This window comes from Chaetodon trifascialis, chromosome 21, assembly GCF_039877785.1.
Source record: "Chaetodon trifascialis isolate fChaTrf1 chromosome 21, fChaTrf1.hap1, whole genome shotgun sequence".
Lineage (NCBI taxonomy): Eukaryota > Metazoa > Chordata > Actinopteri > Chaetodontiformes > Chaetodontidae > Chaetodon > Chaetodon trifascialis.
This window is the reverse complement of record NC_092076.1, coordinates 2,166,847-2,185,246: the sequence shown is the minus strand read 5'-3', so window position 1 is coordinate 2,185,246 and position 18,400 is coordinate 2,166,847. Positions and strand designations below refer to the sequence as shown.

Genomic DNA, 18,400 nt, shown 5'->3' with positions numbered 1-18,400 from the left:
TGATCACAGTAAAAATTAGCAGCTGTTGGTGTCTTCTAAAGTTTAACTCTTTATCTAGGACACACACACACACCATGTGAATAAATGAAAGCATTCAGTCTCTCTCTCTCTCTCTCACACACACACACACACACACACACACACACACGCGCACGCGCACACACACACACACACACACACACACACACACACACACACACACACACACACACACACACACACACACCAGCCTGATCCGCGGACAGGAGTCGTGGTGAAAAATGAAACAGGTAATAAATATTGAGCAAAACTCAGCATCCCCTTGGACGAGCTTCTGTGTGTGTGTGTGTGTGTGTGTGTGTGTGTGTGTGTGTGTGTGCTCCATCTGTCACTCCAGGTGGTCACTTACACCTGGGTGCACACATACACACACCACAGGCAGTGAGTGGAGGGTGTGGACAGACAGACTCCATCTCTTCACACACTTGTTTCTGTCATGCAGTCATTATTAATCCACATACACACTCACTGTGTGTGCACTCACATGTTCCCTGAACCATGTGACCTCTGCGTCGAGTACAAGGACAGAGGAGCTGCTCTGCTGGCTACGTCGGCCTCGTCCGTCCGACTCATCGATCCTTTCACTGACTGAGTTTTGTGACGGTTACAATCGACGGCCCTGACCACGACTCGACTGTGTACTGATAAATCCTCGGTGCTGAAGAACTGCAGTTTGTACACATACATGATCAGAGTGAGAGGATCACAGACACACAACACTGCCTGTAGTTTTCCTGTAATACACCTGAAATACTTCATGATCATTCAGCATCTGTCCCACATCAACACCGACCTACAGACACACTCTGTACTGTGGGGTCAAGGTAGGTCAAGGTCATTCCCACCTACCGCTCATCCTTTAAATTAAGAGCAGCCGAAGCCAGAGATATCAGGCGGATCTGACACCGACGATATCTTTGTGGAGACAACTACAGACACATCAACAGACTGTTGGCAGAGAGGCTGCGAATGTAAAACAGACCTGATTCAGCTCATTCTGCAGGACCTGTACGCTGCTTTTATCACCTGGTACTGAAACGCTGTAGAATGTAGAAGTCGCTAATTTAAGCAATTTATGTGACGTGACTCCAAGGTTAGCGTCGGGGCTAACCACCTCGGAATAATGCATGAACACTCCCGCACTAAGGTGTTTTTCTCATTCTTCTGATTCTGCAGTGAATGCTTATGTACAATTACTTGTACGCTGTGGTGTACATGCAGGGGTCCGTGATAAGGCCGTTATCCCCTCCAATAAAACACGTGTGCTCATTCACATTCATTTCCTGCGTGTCATTCCCCATGTGCACTTATTAGTGGAGCTTCTCATATGTGCTTCTTCACTGCTCTGCTTCCACGCAGAGCTCCTCCTCACATATTCTACTCCTCCACACACCCATTTGCTCCATATAAACACACGCGTTTCCAAACAGACATTGGTCCCACACACACTCATCTGCTCACACACACGCAGCTTCATTCCCTGCATAAACACGAGCTTCAGCCGATAAAGGGATGTGGACCGACCTGCTGGATGAAGGTGTGCGCTCCGTGGGGGCTGAGCAGCAGGATGGCTCGCCGTAGGGTGTCTCTGTACCGATTGAGCTCCTCGGTCCTCATGGTGGTGAAGAGGTTGGTGAAGACTTTGCTGATGTTCCTGTCCACTCTCTGCAAGGCCACGTCCACGCCCTGACGGGACGTCTGGTCCAGGAAACCCTGCAGGCCCCGAATGTCTGGAGGAACAGGAAGAAGAGTCAAATATCACATCAGAGCTGTCATCACAAAGAGCTGTCAAGTGCAGAGACATATCAAAACCCCAGGACTGGAAGAGAGCGTCATCACTGAGAGACGTTTGTCACACAACTGATAGAAATGAATTATTCCTGTTGAACACATTCACCTCCAACTTATTCAACCTCCAGCAAATGGCTGTAAGGCTCAATGCAAACACCACCTGCTACATCAGTAGACTTTAGCTGAGTGATCTATAAGCAAACTGAAGGCTTGTCACTGACAACAGAAAGCAGGACAGAAAGAACCTTCTCCTAACTTCAACCAAGTCGTTCGAAGCCTCCTTCACCCAATGACGAAGGGACAGTGCAGCAGAACATTCAACAGAAGAAGAAGAAGAAGAAGAAGAAGAAGAAGAAGAAGAAGAAGAAGAAGAAGAAGAAGAAGAGGGTGAGGCCAGGTTGATGGTACAAGACGCCTCAGAACATGTCTGAAGAGGAGGATTGTGTTTACAATAAAAGTAAAGTTTTCTCATGTCGTGGTTTCATGTCATCAGCAGAGTCTTGTGATTGGTCGTATCTGTCCACGTGAGCCCATCCCTTTCAGGAACAGACATGTAAAGACTGTTCACTTGGCTGGCTCCTGTAGTTTTCTACATTAGGCTGATTCATCTGCCCATTTAGCTCAAAGTTAAACCATGGCTAACAGCTTGGCTTTAGTTTCATAGTTTTGGTCATCGGTTCTGATAACACTGTACCCTCTCTGATCTTGGATCGACAGTCTGACTGTTTGTGTTTGGACATATTTTAAACAATGTCAACAAATATGAGAACAGCGTGATCATGAACCGTTGCCAAACCCTGAAAACACAAAGCCAAAGTTATAACAAGCTGCAGTTTCCTTCAACATTATTGTTGAGAAGATGCTTTAAAAATATATATCTGACAGCATTTTATTGCTCACTAGTCCTCCAAGTTTCTAAGACGCTGACTTAAAGTGAGCTGATGAACGCCTTCGCTCTCGTCAATCACTGCTCAGGTTGAGCTGATTCAAGTCTTTGCAGGAGTTGTTTTCATGTTTGAGCGTCCTGTGAGCAGCAGGACAGAAACAGATCCTCAGAGTTTGGCAAAAAGCCGCCATCTGAGCTGACTCTGCCCGTCGTCTCCGTTCCTGTGGCCGTGCCGCTGAGGCGGACAGCGTCTGTCCATCTGAGGACATCGTGTAGACTCTGTCCTCCGAGCTGCCAGAGAAGTTTCTCTCTGACATTCAGACAAGGCAGCTGTGTTGCGTTATGCTCCGTTATAGCTGGTGACAGGTTGTTTGGCCTGAACACCCCCCCCCCCCTTCTCTGTCTATTAGCACTGACAGCTAGCTTGTACTGAGTCCTGACTGCCACTCTCTTTTTTCACTCAAGTTGTTTCATCTCACCATCCTCATCGTTCCCTTTTTTCACGTTCACTATTCCCCCTCGTCACTGTTACACTTCCCATCTCTTCCTCCGTCAGTCAGTCTTCCTCCCTCTCCCCTCCAGTAAATTTGAGGGGAAATACCACTTACTGTCTGTACTGGAACGACTGGTTTCTTCTGTTATTCATAGTTTCCCACTGATTTCAAAGCAGCTTGAGGCGAAGCTCTGTGGGAGGCATCAGTTCACCATCTCTGTGCATATTTTCATATCGTGAAATCTGTTAATCTGCTCATCCAAACAGCCGTCCACAAGTCATCTGTCAACCAATCAGTCTTTATCTCCTCCTGGAGGATGTGAGAGGAACTTAAACTCCTGCCGAGGCCTCAGACTCCCGTACATTTTGTTGGATGCGGTTTGAAATTCTGGTCAGAAGTTTGTGAGTCTGAGGTCCGTTGTTTGCTGCAGGTTTGTGGCTTCTCTGTTATCTACAGGTACGCCTTCAGGTTAAAATACAAATCCCTGCTCGATGCTCAGCCGCAGACTGCGTGTTCGAAAACGTGCTTTGAAGTCGTAGCTTACTGTATCCACGGTGAAAGAAGGCTTTCATGTCGTCTGTGCTGCTCTGACTTAAAGCTCTGCAATCTCCCCGACTGACTGATCTTTTACAAACTGAACAGTGAACTTCTCAGAAAACGGTCAGTATTTCCAGCGACCTGCAGCCGTAGGTGCAAACGTGAAGTCATGACAAATGTTATCACACCTGTCTGAAGGACGTATCTCTGCGTGATGTCCCTGAACTTTTATTATGGAGCTAAGAAAGGCGTCACAGGCTGACCAGGTAATGTGGAACCACAGTAAATGTGTTGTTTCACTCCAACAGATGGATCTCATGATGGAACATTAACAGGAAATGATGCTGTAACAGGCGAGTTTCCCCAGCTTGGGATAAACAAAGTCTTATCTTATCTTATCTTATCTTATCTTATCTTATCTTATCTTATCTTATCTAATAGGAATACTGCAGGCAGCAGTGTGTCTCTATGATCCTCTCGCTCTTCCACTGAGGGAAAAAAGGCGTAATTAAAAATCCATCCATGCAGCTTCAGCACCAGACGGCGGCATGGATTTATCGATGCACAGCACCGTCAGACTGTTGATATTTCAGAGCCGCGATCGAGGTTGGAGCTTCTTACCTGCACGAGCCTGTTTCAGATCAATGAGTCAGGCAGACTAGACTAACATGTTTAACAAAACGACCCCTCCTGCCTGACCTGGTCACTGTGCTAACGAGGGGGGCGGCCTCCAGCCAGCCCCCTCACAGTGCCTGCTGGCTGGAGTCATTGGTTTCACCGCCTCGCCGTATCAATACCTTCCTCCTGCTCGACAGGCAGCATCCACACCAAATAACACGTCCCTGTTTTCAGCCACATGACCATCATTTGCATCCATCCACAGCCTGCCGCCGTCTGCGGCCGTCACTGTGTTTCCATCCACCTGCTCTCCGTTTGTCTGTCATCGCTCCCCCAAAGAAATCTGCTGGAAAAATAATCCCTCCGTCTCTCGAGCTCGAGCGCTGGAACAACACAAGTGGAAGGACTTGAAAGCAATTTGCTGAGCTCCTCGCCAGCCGCAGTTTCTCATCAATTTTTCCAAAGGCACTTTGAGCAAGGCACTGTGGGGGACGTACTCGTCTCTCAGCACAAAAGCCAGCACTTATCTCCCTCCATCAGAGCCACACCAATCTCTCCTCTGCAGTGGGTAGAAATTGGCAGGTAGACCGCTGGCTGCCGAAAATACCTCAGATTTAATTTAGATTCACACGACATGGAAATACGTGGTCTTTCTCAGGCGCCGCAAATATTCAGAGGCCAGTTTGCTGGTGATTCCTAACATTTGCGCTGTGTCGCTGAGCAGCAGCTATCTACACAGGTGATATTTGCCAATATTGTAATATGAAAATTTAAATGTGAATCGTGTATTTTTCTGTGTAAATTTCATCAGCTGGCGTATTTTTCCAGCTGAGCCTGACGTGGGTGCGACATGACACGTAGAAACACTCCATACACCACGGACAACAAATAATATATGCGCTCTAACCCCTGACCCTGACCCTGAACCTGACCCTGAACCTGACCCTGACCCTGACCCTGACCCTGACCCTGTGCACGCTGCTGAACATTAATGTATGGCACAGTATAGACTGAGAACTGAGCATGCTTCAGTTAATCTATCACACTTAATACTCACACATTGTTTCTGTGTGCGGCTGCAGTTGTACATACAAGGTGCGTCACTGCATTACTGGCAAACAACCAAACAAAGAAACAACAGAAATGATGTTTATTGTGATGGATTGTCTAACTGCTTCTGTGTAATGTGATTTCCACAGAGGAAAGTGATGCTTCATGAAGGTAAGAAAGAAAGAGGGATGAAAGAGTGAGATATGAAAAACTAATTAAAGAGCTGAACACAGGAACACCACGTTATGCTTTGGGAAACGGCCAGCGGTGACATAAATCATGCACGAGTTGCAAAAACACATAAAGAGCTGCCTAAATTTTTCATTTTAAAGTACAACCTCGTGTTTTCAGGCACGCTAATTATTGATCTGAAGGAAGATTCGGACTAAATTAACCGTGGAGCTGTTGTTGTAGTGCGTCAAAGACAAACAGAGCAGCATCTGGGACGTCTCACGCCGACAAGGCTTTTTCATCTGGCACCGAATCGACCAATGAGAGTGGAGGGCGGTAAAAAGAGGAGTGCTTTTATTTGATTTCAGTGAAGCTGTGAACATTTAACTCTCACCCTCAGGTCAGCAGCATTACATCACATGAATAACACCCATGAATGAATAACAGTCAGGTGGGACAGGGAAGTCATCCAGAGGCATGAAAGCCGACAATCTGTGATTGGTCGGGGCCGGGCTGATGACTCTATGATCAAAATCAAAGTCATGACAAACTGCTCTATCCAAGTGCTCCGTTCAGAGGTCAACAGACACTGACACGAGTGTCAAATGTACCAATCAATGCTTAATCAGTACTGATCAATACATGTCAACGCTGCCTCGAAACAACAACTCACAGGATCAACACTTAGCCTTCAGCTGATTCTGTCCAGAGCAGAGTGACACTGACGTGATGGGACTCGTTCACGTCCAGTCACACCTGCTGTCAGGTTCAATCAGCGGAGAATCTGATTGGATAAAAATAACTTGTCCTTAACTTGGACGTGTGTTTATCAGGCAAAGCACAAAAGTGCAAGAGAGACGTTTTGAGCTTTCTTTTGAAAATATTCAGTGAGCTGTACTTCCTGTGTGCCGGTGAGGCCTGAGGGAAACAGGCTGCATCCCCAGTTACTCATTTCTTTCTGTTTTGCCAAGCAGACCTGCGGGTGGCATACTCTCAGCTGAGGACACGTTGCTCATGAGCACTTAAACAGCTGTTATCTAAGAGGAAGGAAGCGGCTGCACTTCAGTGACGGTGATGAAGCTCAATGCTTAACGTGGGACTCGCAGCAGATGACAGGTTGCACCTTACAGGTGTCTTATCTCGCTCCTGGCTACTGTTTCCTTCTCTGACCTGGAACATCGAGTGTCGAAGCTCCGCCGGAGCCAGAAATACCAGCTCAAAGTTGAGGTTGGCCGAGAGCAGATTTTTAAAAGCCGATATAATAACGATAGTTTAGAGCAGGAAGCTGATTGACCAGTCGACACTCCGCCCTCAGGATAATTCAACACTGTCAGAAATGAACAATCTTTGACTTTTTAGAAACTGTTATGGAGCATAAAGTTAAAAAGGGGGTCTCGAATGGGAAAAAATGGAAATAATTTGAATTTATTTTTCTGCTTAACTTGTAAACATACAGCATTTTAATCTGTTTTTAGCTTAAATCTGAATTGGACAATTTGAGTACGCTGCAAATATTAAAAAAATGAGCCTCAAACAGATTCTGCAAACCAGCAATGAACCATCCAAACTTAAATCTGCATAAACAGGAAGTTTCTCAGTTATTTTAATCAGCTGGACGGCTCGCTGCGCGCTCGGCTCTGACCTACAGGCCGACCAGGTCGAGGTCAGGAAACCCTCCTGACTAATTGCAGGTAGTTGGTGGGTTGGAGGAAATAAAATAATGATTAAGAATGTTATAAATTAATAGCCACACACACACACACACACACACACACACACACACACACACACACACACACACACACACACACACACACACACACACACACACACACACACACACACACACACACACACACACACACACACACACACACACACACACACACACACACCTGAGCTGAAGCCAGTCTTAGCCTGAACTCCAGAAGCAGGTTTTAACTCCTCACCGACAGCAGAGTCATTGTGTAAGGGTGCAGCCAGTTTCACTGCTCTGTGACACAAACATTAGACTCAAAATATTCAATGTGGCTGAAGCGTGACCTTTGTAACATGTATGTTTGGATGTAAACAGGAAGTGTCGTGTTGGATTCACTGCATTAGCTGTTAGCAGCTGTTAGCAGCTGTTAGCAGTGTACCAGTGGAGGTTCAGGCAGCTATCAGAGGATGTGGATGGAAAGTTGTGCAGTTTTGACATCCTCTGGAAAGACACTGAGTCTAAAAATATGTCGTGTTTGTGTTTTCAGATTTGACTCAGTATGACTCAGAGAAGAAGTGCTGTTTTGACGCAGTGGGCATGAAGGTTTTAAAATATCTCCATGAGCTTGTGCTGCAGCTGCTGACTGTGTCCAACAGGTCAAACTAACTTCCTGTTGTTTTCACAGCACCAGCGTCACCTCGTGTAGTATCTCTGCCCCTCGTCCCTCCAATAAAACTCAGCCTAAATTAGTTTTTGTGCAAACCGGAAGTCTTAGCACCTGCTCCAAATGTGGCCCACAGGGGGCGCTGCAGCATCCACCTACTTCCAGCAGTGACGCACAAGGTGGATTTGCAGACCTGCTTTTTTCCTCTGCCTCTCTCCACATGTGAAGCGTTTGAGCTCAGTTTCTCGGCAGTCAACAGTCCTCTGCGACTGGCTTCCTGTTCTACACGTGTGGATTAATCACAGGAGGAAGCCTACAGGCTGCAAATACTCATTAGTTCAGTTGTAATTAAAAAAACAGACATGATGAAACTCTGGTCTGATGGAGATTTCACACCTTCATCATGTTAAACATCTGTCTGAGGAGGAGGCGTCCATAACACCACGAGAACGTTGTCGTTTAAGACAACTGTGAAAAAAGTGAAAAACCCTGAACGAAGCTGCACGTCGTCGAGACAAACAGGAGGGAGTGAACATCGTGCTTTGGCTCATGCTGAGAATATTTCAAATCAGGTTATTTTGCACACTGATGCTCAAACTTGAAGGTCAAAGACTGAGCGAAACAGAGAAACAAATCTTTCTCTTTGCGGTCAAAATAATATTTTTTTCATCTTTGTTGGCTTAAAAACTTCATCCAACCTTTTCACACTTTATTCAAAGCATCGAGTCTCAGTGAAGATGCACCATCAGCTGGAGAGAATCTGATGAAACTCCACTGAAAAACAACACGTTTCCATTCATTTGCCATGCAATTTATTGAAGTTTGAATGTTTTCTTCCCCACAGAGAGAGCACTGGACTCGAGGAAATCCCTCCTAATTTGAGGAGGAAATCCAACTGCAATTTAATTGAAAGCAGCATGTTTGACTCGTTTGCTTAAAGCCGACTCCTTTCTGCTGCCCTCTGGAGTGTGCAAACGCCTTGATGTGTGTTCTGTAGTCTTGCATTTGCTGTTACGCATCTGTTTGAGCATATAGAGCCAGCGTGAACACTAATGAAGCAGATTCGCTGAACCATGAAGCCGAAATCAAATGCAGAAAAGAAAAATCTGTGATGCAGCGAGAGGCATTTCCCTGACAGCTCAGTTCATTTATCAGAAAGGACATTTTAATTACCTCCACACATCCTGAAGAGACTACGAGGAAGAACGGAGAAATTAAAGAGGGGTGTGCAGAAGGAGGAAGAGGAAGAGGAAGAGAGAGAGAGAGAGAGAGAGAGAGAGAGAGAGAGAGAGAGGAAAAACAGAGGAAAGAGAGAGAGAGGACTGTGTGTGTTTGTGAGGACGGATAATTGAGCCTTTTCATCCACATCGCCAACGACAGGTGTGACATTTAGCTTTGGAACACACACTTCCTGCTGCATGTGTGTGTGTGTGTGTGTTTGTGCGTGTCTGTGGTGTCTCTCTCTATTGAATATCCATAAAACACACACACCTGCTCTAACCTTTGACAGTCTGGTAACTAATGGGCAGGAAACAAAGATGGAGAAAAACACTGCAGCACACACACGCACACACACACACACACACACACACACACAGTTCACTGTAAGAAGACCTAATTTGACCTTCACTGATCTTTATGGACAAACTGGACACCGTCCCCAGCGAGCTTCCTGTCCATCATGCGGACAAAACACTTTATAAATCAGTGAAAACAACGGCAGGAAAGGAAGCACGCAATACTGCATGAAAAGTACACACACACACACACACACACACACAAACACACACACACACACACACACAAACACACACACAGGTAACAGTGTCAACATGACAATGCGGCCGGCGGGAGGAAGCTGGAGATCACTGCGATGTCTCAGGATGTGTTTTCAGTTATGAACAGAGCTCGCTTCCTGAATGTTGGTGGAGGGTTTTTCCAGACGAGTGGAGCTCCAGGCTCAACCACCAAAAGAGCTCCTATCAAATCCAGGAAGAGTTAGGTATCCGGCTTCACGGGAAAGCAAAGGATGCGCTGAAGTCTATGTAAACATGAGACTGGAGAGACATGACGGGGGGGCCAACATTTAAAGCCGAACAGGTAAGAAGGAGGATTTTGAACCAGTAGCCAACAGAGACATCAGCACTGGTGTTAGATGATGCATCCTCTTTGATCTTGTGAGGACTACAGCAGGTTTTCTGGACCAATTGGAGACTTTCTGTTGCTGTCAAAGGTAGGCCAACGACGTGGATCGAGTACAGATCCCTGTGGAACACCATATCTGACCTTTGAGCAAGAAGACACATTATGAGTTATGTTTCATTCGTCAGGTACGAATGGAACCAATAAAGAGCGAGTCCCTCGAGACCAGTGAGGTCCTCAAGACGTTGTAGAGGGATGTCGGGGTCCACAGTGTCAAAGGCGGCACTTAACTCTAATGGCAGCAAGACAAATGAAATCTCCAGTGTAATTAATAGGTCGTTAGTTACCTTCGTGCAGCTCCAGTAGAGTTTTAAGTCTGAAACCGGACTGAAAGTCATCAAGAAGGTTATTACAGACTGAGTAGACGGGGAGAGAGTTGGCTGCCAACAACCTTCTGAACAGTTCAGACACGAGGCGGAGATTTGAGATCCGTCTGTAATTGAAAAAGAGTTTGTGGGTCAAGGTTGGGTCTTTTTATTAAGAGTGCAACCGCGGCTGTTTTAAAAGCAGTGGGAACGATACCAGAACTGAGAGATTTATTGATGATGTCATATTATGTGATTCCTGGGTCATTAAGCCCTTCAAAGCTTCAAATATATTAGCTCTCTTGTTCTGAACAGCGTGAAGTCGTCTATCAGCTTTCAGCCAAGATCTGAGCCTAAAATAGATCTGTAAGATTTGTGCTGGACGGGATCAAAGACTCTGTGTTTGCACCAACAGATGTTTTTATTCACTCTAGGTTTGAAGAAACCACCCGGTGCCGTGTCTTATTTTCAGACCACAACCAAATTCATTTCTACGCAAGCAGCAAAATGTGGCAGAGCCTGTCCTGACCTGAAGAACCAGAGGGACGACGTGGAGAAGCTGGAGGTGCAAAAACGAAATATTTCATCAATCAGAAAACAGCAAAAAGGCGCCCATCACAGGAGTCCATGGTGATGGTCTTCACAGGCTTTTACAGAGGAGCAACAGACAGGACGCTCACTGGAAACACCACTCACTGGTGTGGTTCCTGTCCAGCCGAGGACAGAAGGTGGTTAAAACCATCAGTGGTTTCGGAGAGGCCGGCCACAGCCTGTTCACCCTGCCGCCATCTGCCCACAGATACAGAAGTATCCACGGCCGAACCGCCAGCCCACAGAGCAGCTTCTGTCCTCAGGCTGCGAGACTCATCAGCTCGTCCTCCACCGTAAAATCTACTTTATTTTCTATGACTCATTATTTATTCATCCATTTAAATGTTTGCTTTGTGAGTAGCATAAAGGGATTCAACTCTCGTTGTGTTGTACAACGACGAGTAAATGAATCTTGTACTTTGTATTCTCGAAGCTGGAACCAGAGATTGTTGGCATATTTGCCTCATTAATTACTTAGAGGAGTACTGAAGTAAATTTGTCTTCACTCCCATAAAGTTGGAAGCTCACAAGACACAGATAAAGAAGTGAAAGTTCATCTTGGTTTCAGTCAGTGCAGAGGCCCTTTAAATGGTTAAGTGGGAATCAGAGATGTAGCTGGTTTGTGATGAACTGCTTCAAACTGCCTCCTCTGGTGGGCTTCAGCTGTTTTCATGTGCAGGGCTGCTCCTGACTGTCAGGTGCCGATATGGATGCAAACTGTGTGCTGCTGGTGTGTGTTGACACAGCTAACAGGGTGTTTTCTTCATGATAACGCAAAGAGAACAACACGAGGATGCGCTGAATGACTCGTCCTCCGCAGTCTGATTGGACTCTGAGCCTCTGACTTCCAGCTCCTCTCTTTGTGTCATCTTCTGCCTCTCAACATCCTGCACATCAACAGGTCTGACGCTAACAAGGCCGATGGATAATTTAACAGCCGGGACTCTCCTCATGATCAGAATGAGATGGTGATGCATGGGGCGTATAAAATGCAAATGCAGGGCTTCTGAACCCCCCTCGCTGCTGTGAGCCCACTCCCCTGCAGGCCTGCCAAGGTTCTATGTAAATGAGCCAATCAAAGGCCTGCGAGTGGCTTTACAGCTACCATCACACACCTATCAACCCTCATCTGGGGCATACGTGATGAGGGCGTCTCTGCAGCATGAGCATAAATAAAAAGACATCAGCCTTCAACATTTTTTTCATGTTCACTACATATTGAAGACTTGGGTTGGTCTTCATTACGATGCATGTTGGTAGCAGCTGTCAGCTGAGCTGCGCCATGCAGGCAGAGGGAGGACAGCGCCATCTAAATTAAATCTACCGACTGCATTGTTCATGCAAAACGCTTTCTTAAGATGACATTAATCTTTCTGACATAAATGTGCATATTGTGACAAATATTGTCAGTCTGGTGAAGAAAGCAGTTTGAGAATGAGGTCGTCACAGTCGTGGTGCTTGTTTGCATTGTGATGACCACTGTGTGCCTATTCTGTTTTTCACTTTGCACTGCATCACTGGCAGCCATTAACTGTCAATTAGGCAAACGATTCAGCTGCAGTTCCCTCTGGAGGGACAATACAGCCAAGCACAAAAAACCGTCCTCCAGCTTCACACCACGTCCAAATGAACAGTTCAAAGGTACCGAGCACCGGGACGAAGTGTCCTCCGCTGAGGAACTGGCTCCCACATGGAAGAAAAACAAACGAAATTGCTTTTTAATGTCGATAATTTTCAAATAAACAGACTGGACACTCGCTCTGCTACCAGGGGAGGGTAAGAGGGGGGATACAATTCGGTACCAAGGGGGATGACATCCGCCCTCACCCCCCCTCATCTCCTCCCAGCGATGGTTTCCAGCAGAGGAAAAAACAAACAGGCTGAAGTTAAACTTGGTTATTGACCAACGCGTCCTCGTATATAAAAGACAATCTGTGTTAGAGGTTTCATAAACGTCATGAAGGTCAGTGCTGAGACAGCAGCTGGAGGGCCTTTGTTAGGAGACTGTTGGACATGTGGACATGTCACTCTCACACTGTTGAGGTGTCTCAGTCTGTCCCTGCAGTGGGACAGCGATGCCAGGACAGTTTCTGACCTTTCACTCTGATTACACATCAGCTGGAAAATCTGTCGGCGGTGATGAACCTATTTTCATCAAATGACTGTAATTCACCACGTTTGGGATAATGAAAGAATCACTTTCTTTAATCTCATCTGCACAAATTAGTCCTCTGAATCTCATTCTGGGTTTTTATCATCTCATTTTATCTCTTTCCTTCTGAATCTTATCACTGTGGAAATAAACTGCAGGCTTGTAATGAGCTTTAATACCCAACAGATAATAACACAGTTTGACAAAATGTGGTGAAAATGGAAGAAACGTAACATGGAAATGCCAAATATTTCATAGACAGAGTATTAACTTCACACTCAAACCAGACGGAAATCCCAAATGAATCATCGTACAGTAAAAGTCACAGTAAAAGATGAATGTGGAACGTGGACAAATTTGTCCCTCTGCTGCCGCTGTAGCGTCGACGCTGCTCAGCCTCCAGCTAGCAGAGGATGTTTTGGGGTTTGAGATATGAAATAATTCGTCTTTTGAACTGACGCAGGGCTGCAACTAACAGTTTTAATCAATCAGTGGATTCTTTTTGGAAGAATCGATAAATCATTAGATTTCATGATATTCTCTACAGACCAGTGTGAAATCCCAAAGACATCTAATTTACCACCATTAAGAAAAGGATTAAACATTAAAGGATGTTTGGAACTGTGGCTGTACAGCTCTTTGATTATCACAACAGTTTAGTATGTATTGATCTATTGATGGATTGATCAGCTGATGGTCGCGGGTCGAATCTTCCAGCTTTTCATCAGTGTCTGTGGCGTGTGTAGAAAACACTGCTGATGAATCAAAGTCTGCTGACAAGCTGTTTCACTTCGTCAGTGAAGCAGCTTGAAGGCTCAGAGAAAAACATTCTTTGTTTGTTTTTGCCCCAAAGGTCAAGAACGAACCTCGATGATCAAATTCTGAGTTTTACAAACACAGATTATGTTCAAAAGTGTCAAAAAATGGATCAATATTGTGTTTCAGCGCTTTGAAAGAGGGAACATTCAGAGAATCCGCCCCATCAACACATAATCTACGGTTTGCCAGGAGACGCATCGATAACGCAGCTGTGCAGCTGTATTGATTTGATCGGTCATTCCTCTGTCGCTTTGACATGGAGGCAGATCAGCTATGAAGAGGATGACGTCCGTTAATGAACCACTGAACAAGCTGGAAACAGTGGAAGTGATTCAGAGGTAGAACTGATGCTCACATCATTACTGAGTGTCTCTTCACTGAGAAACCAGCTCATTCGAGCGCTGATTTGGTGACCTGCAGGTCACAAAGACGTCATGCCATGAAGGTGGTCGGCCTGTTCAACCCTCCGTCTCAATGAAGGCGTAAGCAGCAGCTAATTGTGACCTGGACATCTGAAAACTGGACTAAACTAGGTCGGAAAGCGAGACTCCAGATGTCCTTTGACCTGCAAATCAGCAAATCATTGCTTCGGGGCAGGGATCAAACCTGTGACCTTTTGGTGTCAGGACAGTGTCTCCACCTGCCACGAAACCTCATCATGTCTCATCATATCTGGCTTTTATGAGCGTCTGACATTTCAGTCAATGGTGTGTTATTGGTGTTTGGAAACCGCCCAGAATGCTAAACTCTGCGTGCAGCGTGCTGCGATGAGGAGCGCCGTCCTTCGTCTAACCCTGGAGCAAATGTTTGCGTGGCGCTTTGCTTCCTCCGCCTTCATGTCAGCACCAACACAGCGGATCAAGCGCTACAGTAAAGCATCTGGAGGACAAGCGGGATCTGTGTATGTATGGATTTACTGTATGTAGACGGTCCCACTGTGCAGAACGCTGACGTCCACTGTACAGACATGACTCTACGGGAGCCCAGAGGGGACCGAAAGCTCTTTACGGACCACATGGTATGGATTTGATCTTTGAATGTCAAGCACGAGCTACTTGCTGCATTGACTTCCTGTTTTTTTATAGACCCCAAACGGTGAAGATTTTCAGCATTTAAAGTTCAAGCAGGAACGTCTTCATGTGGACTTCAGAGGAACAGCTGCCCAATTAGCAGCCAAACATACCAAAGAGTGGAATAACGGGATGTTTAGAGCAGATCATTGGTGCAAATGAAGTGTTGATGCTTTCCAGTGTTTTCCTTTGCAACATCAACATGTGAAGCGTGTCTCAAGCACGATGGACATGTTGGACAGCTGCGACCACGTTCACCCGGTGGGGCTGGTGGGTCTGACGACTCGCTCTGACAGAGCTGAATGGTACAACATGCAGGAACACGCGGCTGTAATTGGTCACAGCAGATGATATGTGGTGCCCTTTTCAAACGACGGTCAGAACAGACACGAGCGCCGGCCTCAGCTCGCCTCGCCGCTGCTGCTGCTCCCGTGCTCCCTCGTGACGGCCAATCCTCCGTTATTACTTTATTTATGCAGGGAACGTTTGTGCTGAGCATGCACGTCAGGGACGCTTCATGAAGGCTGCGACAGCTGCAGTAAAAGCGCTTTTAAATATTAAAGCGCTGTCGATTGTTCTGTAAGAGAAGCTGATTATTCTTCAGTGCCCATTGCGACATGTAACTGGTGGTTCAACGCCCCCCCATGACCCCATGGGGACTACTTAACTTACTTTAAATTCACTTTAATTATTATATGTGATTTTATATATTAACACATACACTTAAGATTGAGATCCTGACTTTTCAAACTTGGCCCGAGAGGGTTCAGCCAGACTTGAGACAGAGACAAAAATGAATGTTAAATTACAGCTCAGTCGTATTAAGACGCTGTAAGACGGAGAGAAGCTTCAGTGTCTTCAAAGAGTCCACTGTCAGAGCACTTTGTGTACAGCGTGAAGCAGCCAACATAAACAATCCCTCCCATGAAGGCAGGGAGTCCACGTACCGAGCGAACGCCATCAGTCCAGAAAGTGCTGATGTTTACAGGCTCAGTGGAGGAAGGTCAGGCTGAAGCTCTGCACGCATCATTTACGGACGGCGAGGTTCGTTTGTTTGGTGTGACGCAAACTTTATGAGAATCAGGGCTATACCTGGAGAATAACGTGAGTCTTGGTCATGTGACTTGACGCAGCTCTTCCTCCCGGACGCTCTGAGCCTAAATGTCTGAGCATCGCAAAGCTGCTGCTCTCTGCCAGACTCTGCTCCGCCCGCCACGTCACTGATGGCTGATAAGGCCAAAAACACTGGTGTAGCTGCTATTTCTGTCCACTCACTCTCCATCTCTCACACACACACACACACACACACACACACACACACACACACACACACACACACACACACACACACACACACACACACACACACACACTCTCTAACACAAAACGCTGCTGGTTCTGCCCTTTAGAGCGGAACGATCACCAGGCACAGAGACGGAAATGTGAGACGTGGTGGAGGGGACGCATTGTGAGACTGTTAGAGAGTGAGACGGCATCGAAATAAAGAAGGAGGCTGAAGAGAAAAGAAAGGAGGGGAGTAAAGATGTGACGAGGGGACGGAAATGGGAGTGGGAGGAAAGGCCGAGCAAGAAACTACATTTCCACGCTCATTATTTTTGAGTTCGAGCACAGAAAATGAATTATAGACGAGGACTGATTACATGTAAGCTCATTTTTTAAACTATAAGTTCATCAGCTATTGGCCGTCGTCTTCTACATCAGGACAGACAAACACGCCTGTGAGAGCGTCTTCTGTTTCTGTGAGATCTTTGTAGGTTGAAAGGAGCGGCCCTGACCAATAGCAGAGCAGGAGGCGGGCAAAACAACTGAAGGTCGTGCATGAAGGCTGAGACAGAAGCAGAGATCCACCATGTTTTACAGACATGTGGACACGTGGATCAACGGAGGACAAGTGGACTATCACACAGGAGCGGTTTGAGACGTTCCTGTGAAGGTGTTGATACGTTCTTCCCAGCCAGGTATCTAAACACAGGAAGCAGTGCGTCCTTCATGCAGCGAGGCAGGACTGGAGGCGGGGTGGTGTCTGACGGGCGGTCACGCAGGAGGCAGGGCTTTGTTTTCCATCACAGACATCCAATCAAATCAAACCGTGACCATGGCTCATCCCAACATCACCTTCTTCTCTTACACCGTGCGCAGACTTTATGGGAAGCAACAACGCTCCAGGTTAAACTTCACGATCGAGGCCAATGGAAAACACTGTAATCTCTGTGGATCCAAGATGATTTTTATCATGTTTCACCAACAAAATATCAGAAACTGAGGACCAGTAAGCTGCACATGCTCCCACCTATGATGAACAAACAGCTGAAAAAGCCAAACGAGCCGAATCCACAAACGTTTGGCTCTTTATTCGATAACTTACTGAAAACGATGTAACCGTTATTCACATATTCACATAGTTCTTGCTTGAAAACCAACCCATTAATTGGCTCGTGGTTTCAGCGCTGAAGTGTTTAATAACGACACATTTGGTAGAAAATCATTTTAATTTACAGCTTCTGTAACTCGCAATATGGCAGCAAGTTTTACAGCCGTAGAGATAGTTAGTTTTATTTCTAATCTGACCTTTTAGGGCCTCGGCGTAGCAGGAGTTTATACATTCACAGTGTTTCTCCATAACTAGGCTTTCTCTGGTAATTTAGGGCGAACAGGGCAAATCTTAGATGGCAGCTTATTAGCTGGAGCCCTGACACAGAGAGGATGAACACTCATCGTGATTCCAAAGCCCTCGGGTGGTAAAGAGGAGCTCGCAGTAATGAAGATGATGATGGGTTGGTAATATCTAATTTCACTCGCACCCTGTATTTCTGCCCACAGTGACCAGCTGCATCCATAATTGGCCGCTGGGCATGTGTTTAAGAAGATGATCAATAACAACAAAGCAAGAAGGCCCCCTTTAAAAACCACACGGCCATTTTTAGTCCACTTCAAAACATTCTTATCTTTGGAGGCGAACCCGAGGCTCTTCATCGATCTGTTTGTTTCCTGCCAAACGAAGCGACCCAAATGAGATGGGAGGGGAATAAAGAGAGAAGCAGAGGGAAGATGGAAGAGGCCAGCAGAGCCTCTGGACGCCAGCAGCTGGCCTGTGGATCCTTCTGTGCTCTGATACACAGGAAATAAGACTGAATGACTGAGGCCGGGCAGAACCACAACAGGCTGATTCACAACAACAGCAGCAGCCAGTTTAATGTGAACTTTCATAATGCATGTGCACGGTGAAAATCCACGTGTGGATGCAGGCGTCTGCAGAGCTCAGCCCGGCTGCCGAGCATGAAACATCCACTC

At 46.3% G+C, this 18,400-nt stretch overlaps 1 protein-coding gene across 3 annotated transcripts in view; it reads right to left on the bottom strand.

Moving 5' to 3' along the window:
- LOC139349289 (glutamate receptor ionotropic, delta-1-like) overlaps positions 1-18,400 on the bottom strand; it is a 397,115-nt gene that overhangs the window by 122,220 nt on the left and 256,495 nt on the right. For all 3 annotated transcript variants that reach the window (XM_070989916.1, XM_070989918.1, XM_070989919.1), the window contains one exon: positions 1,564-1,769. In XM_070989916.1, the coding sequence (XP_070846017.1) occupies positions 1,564-1,769 (206 nt within the window). The remainder of the gene's footprint in view (positions 1-1,563; positions 1,770-18,400) is intronic.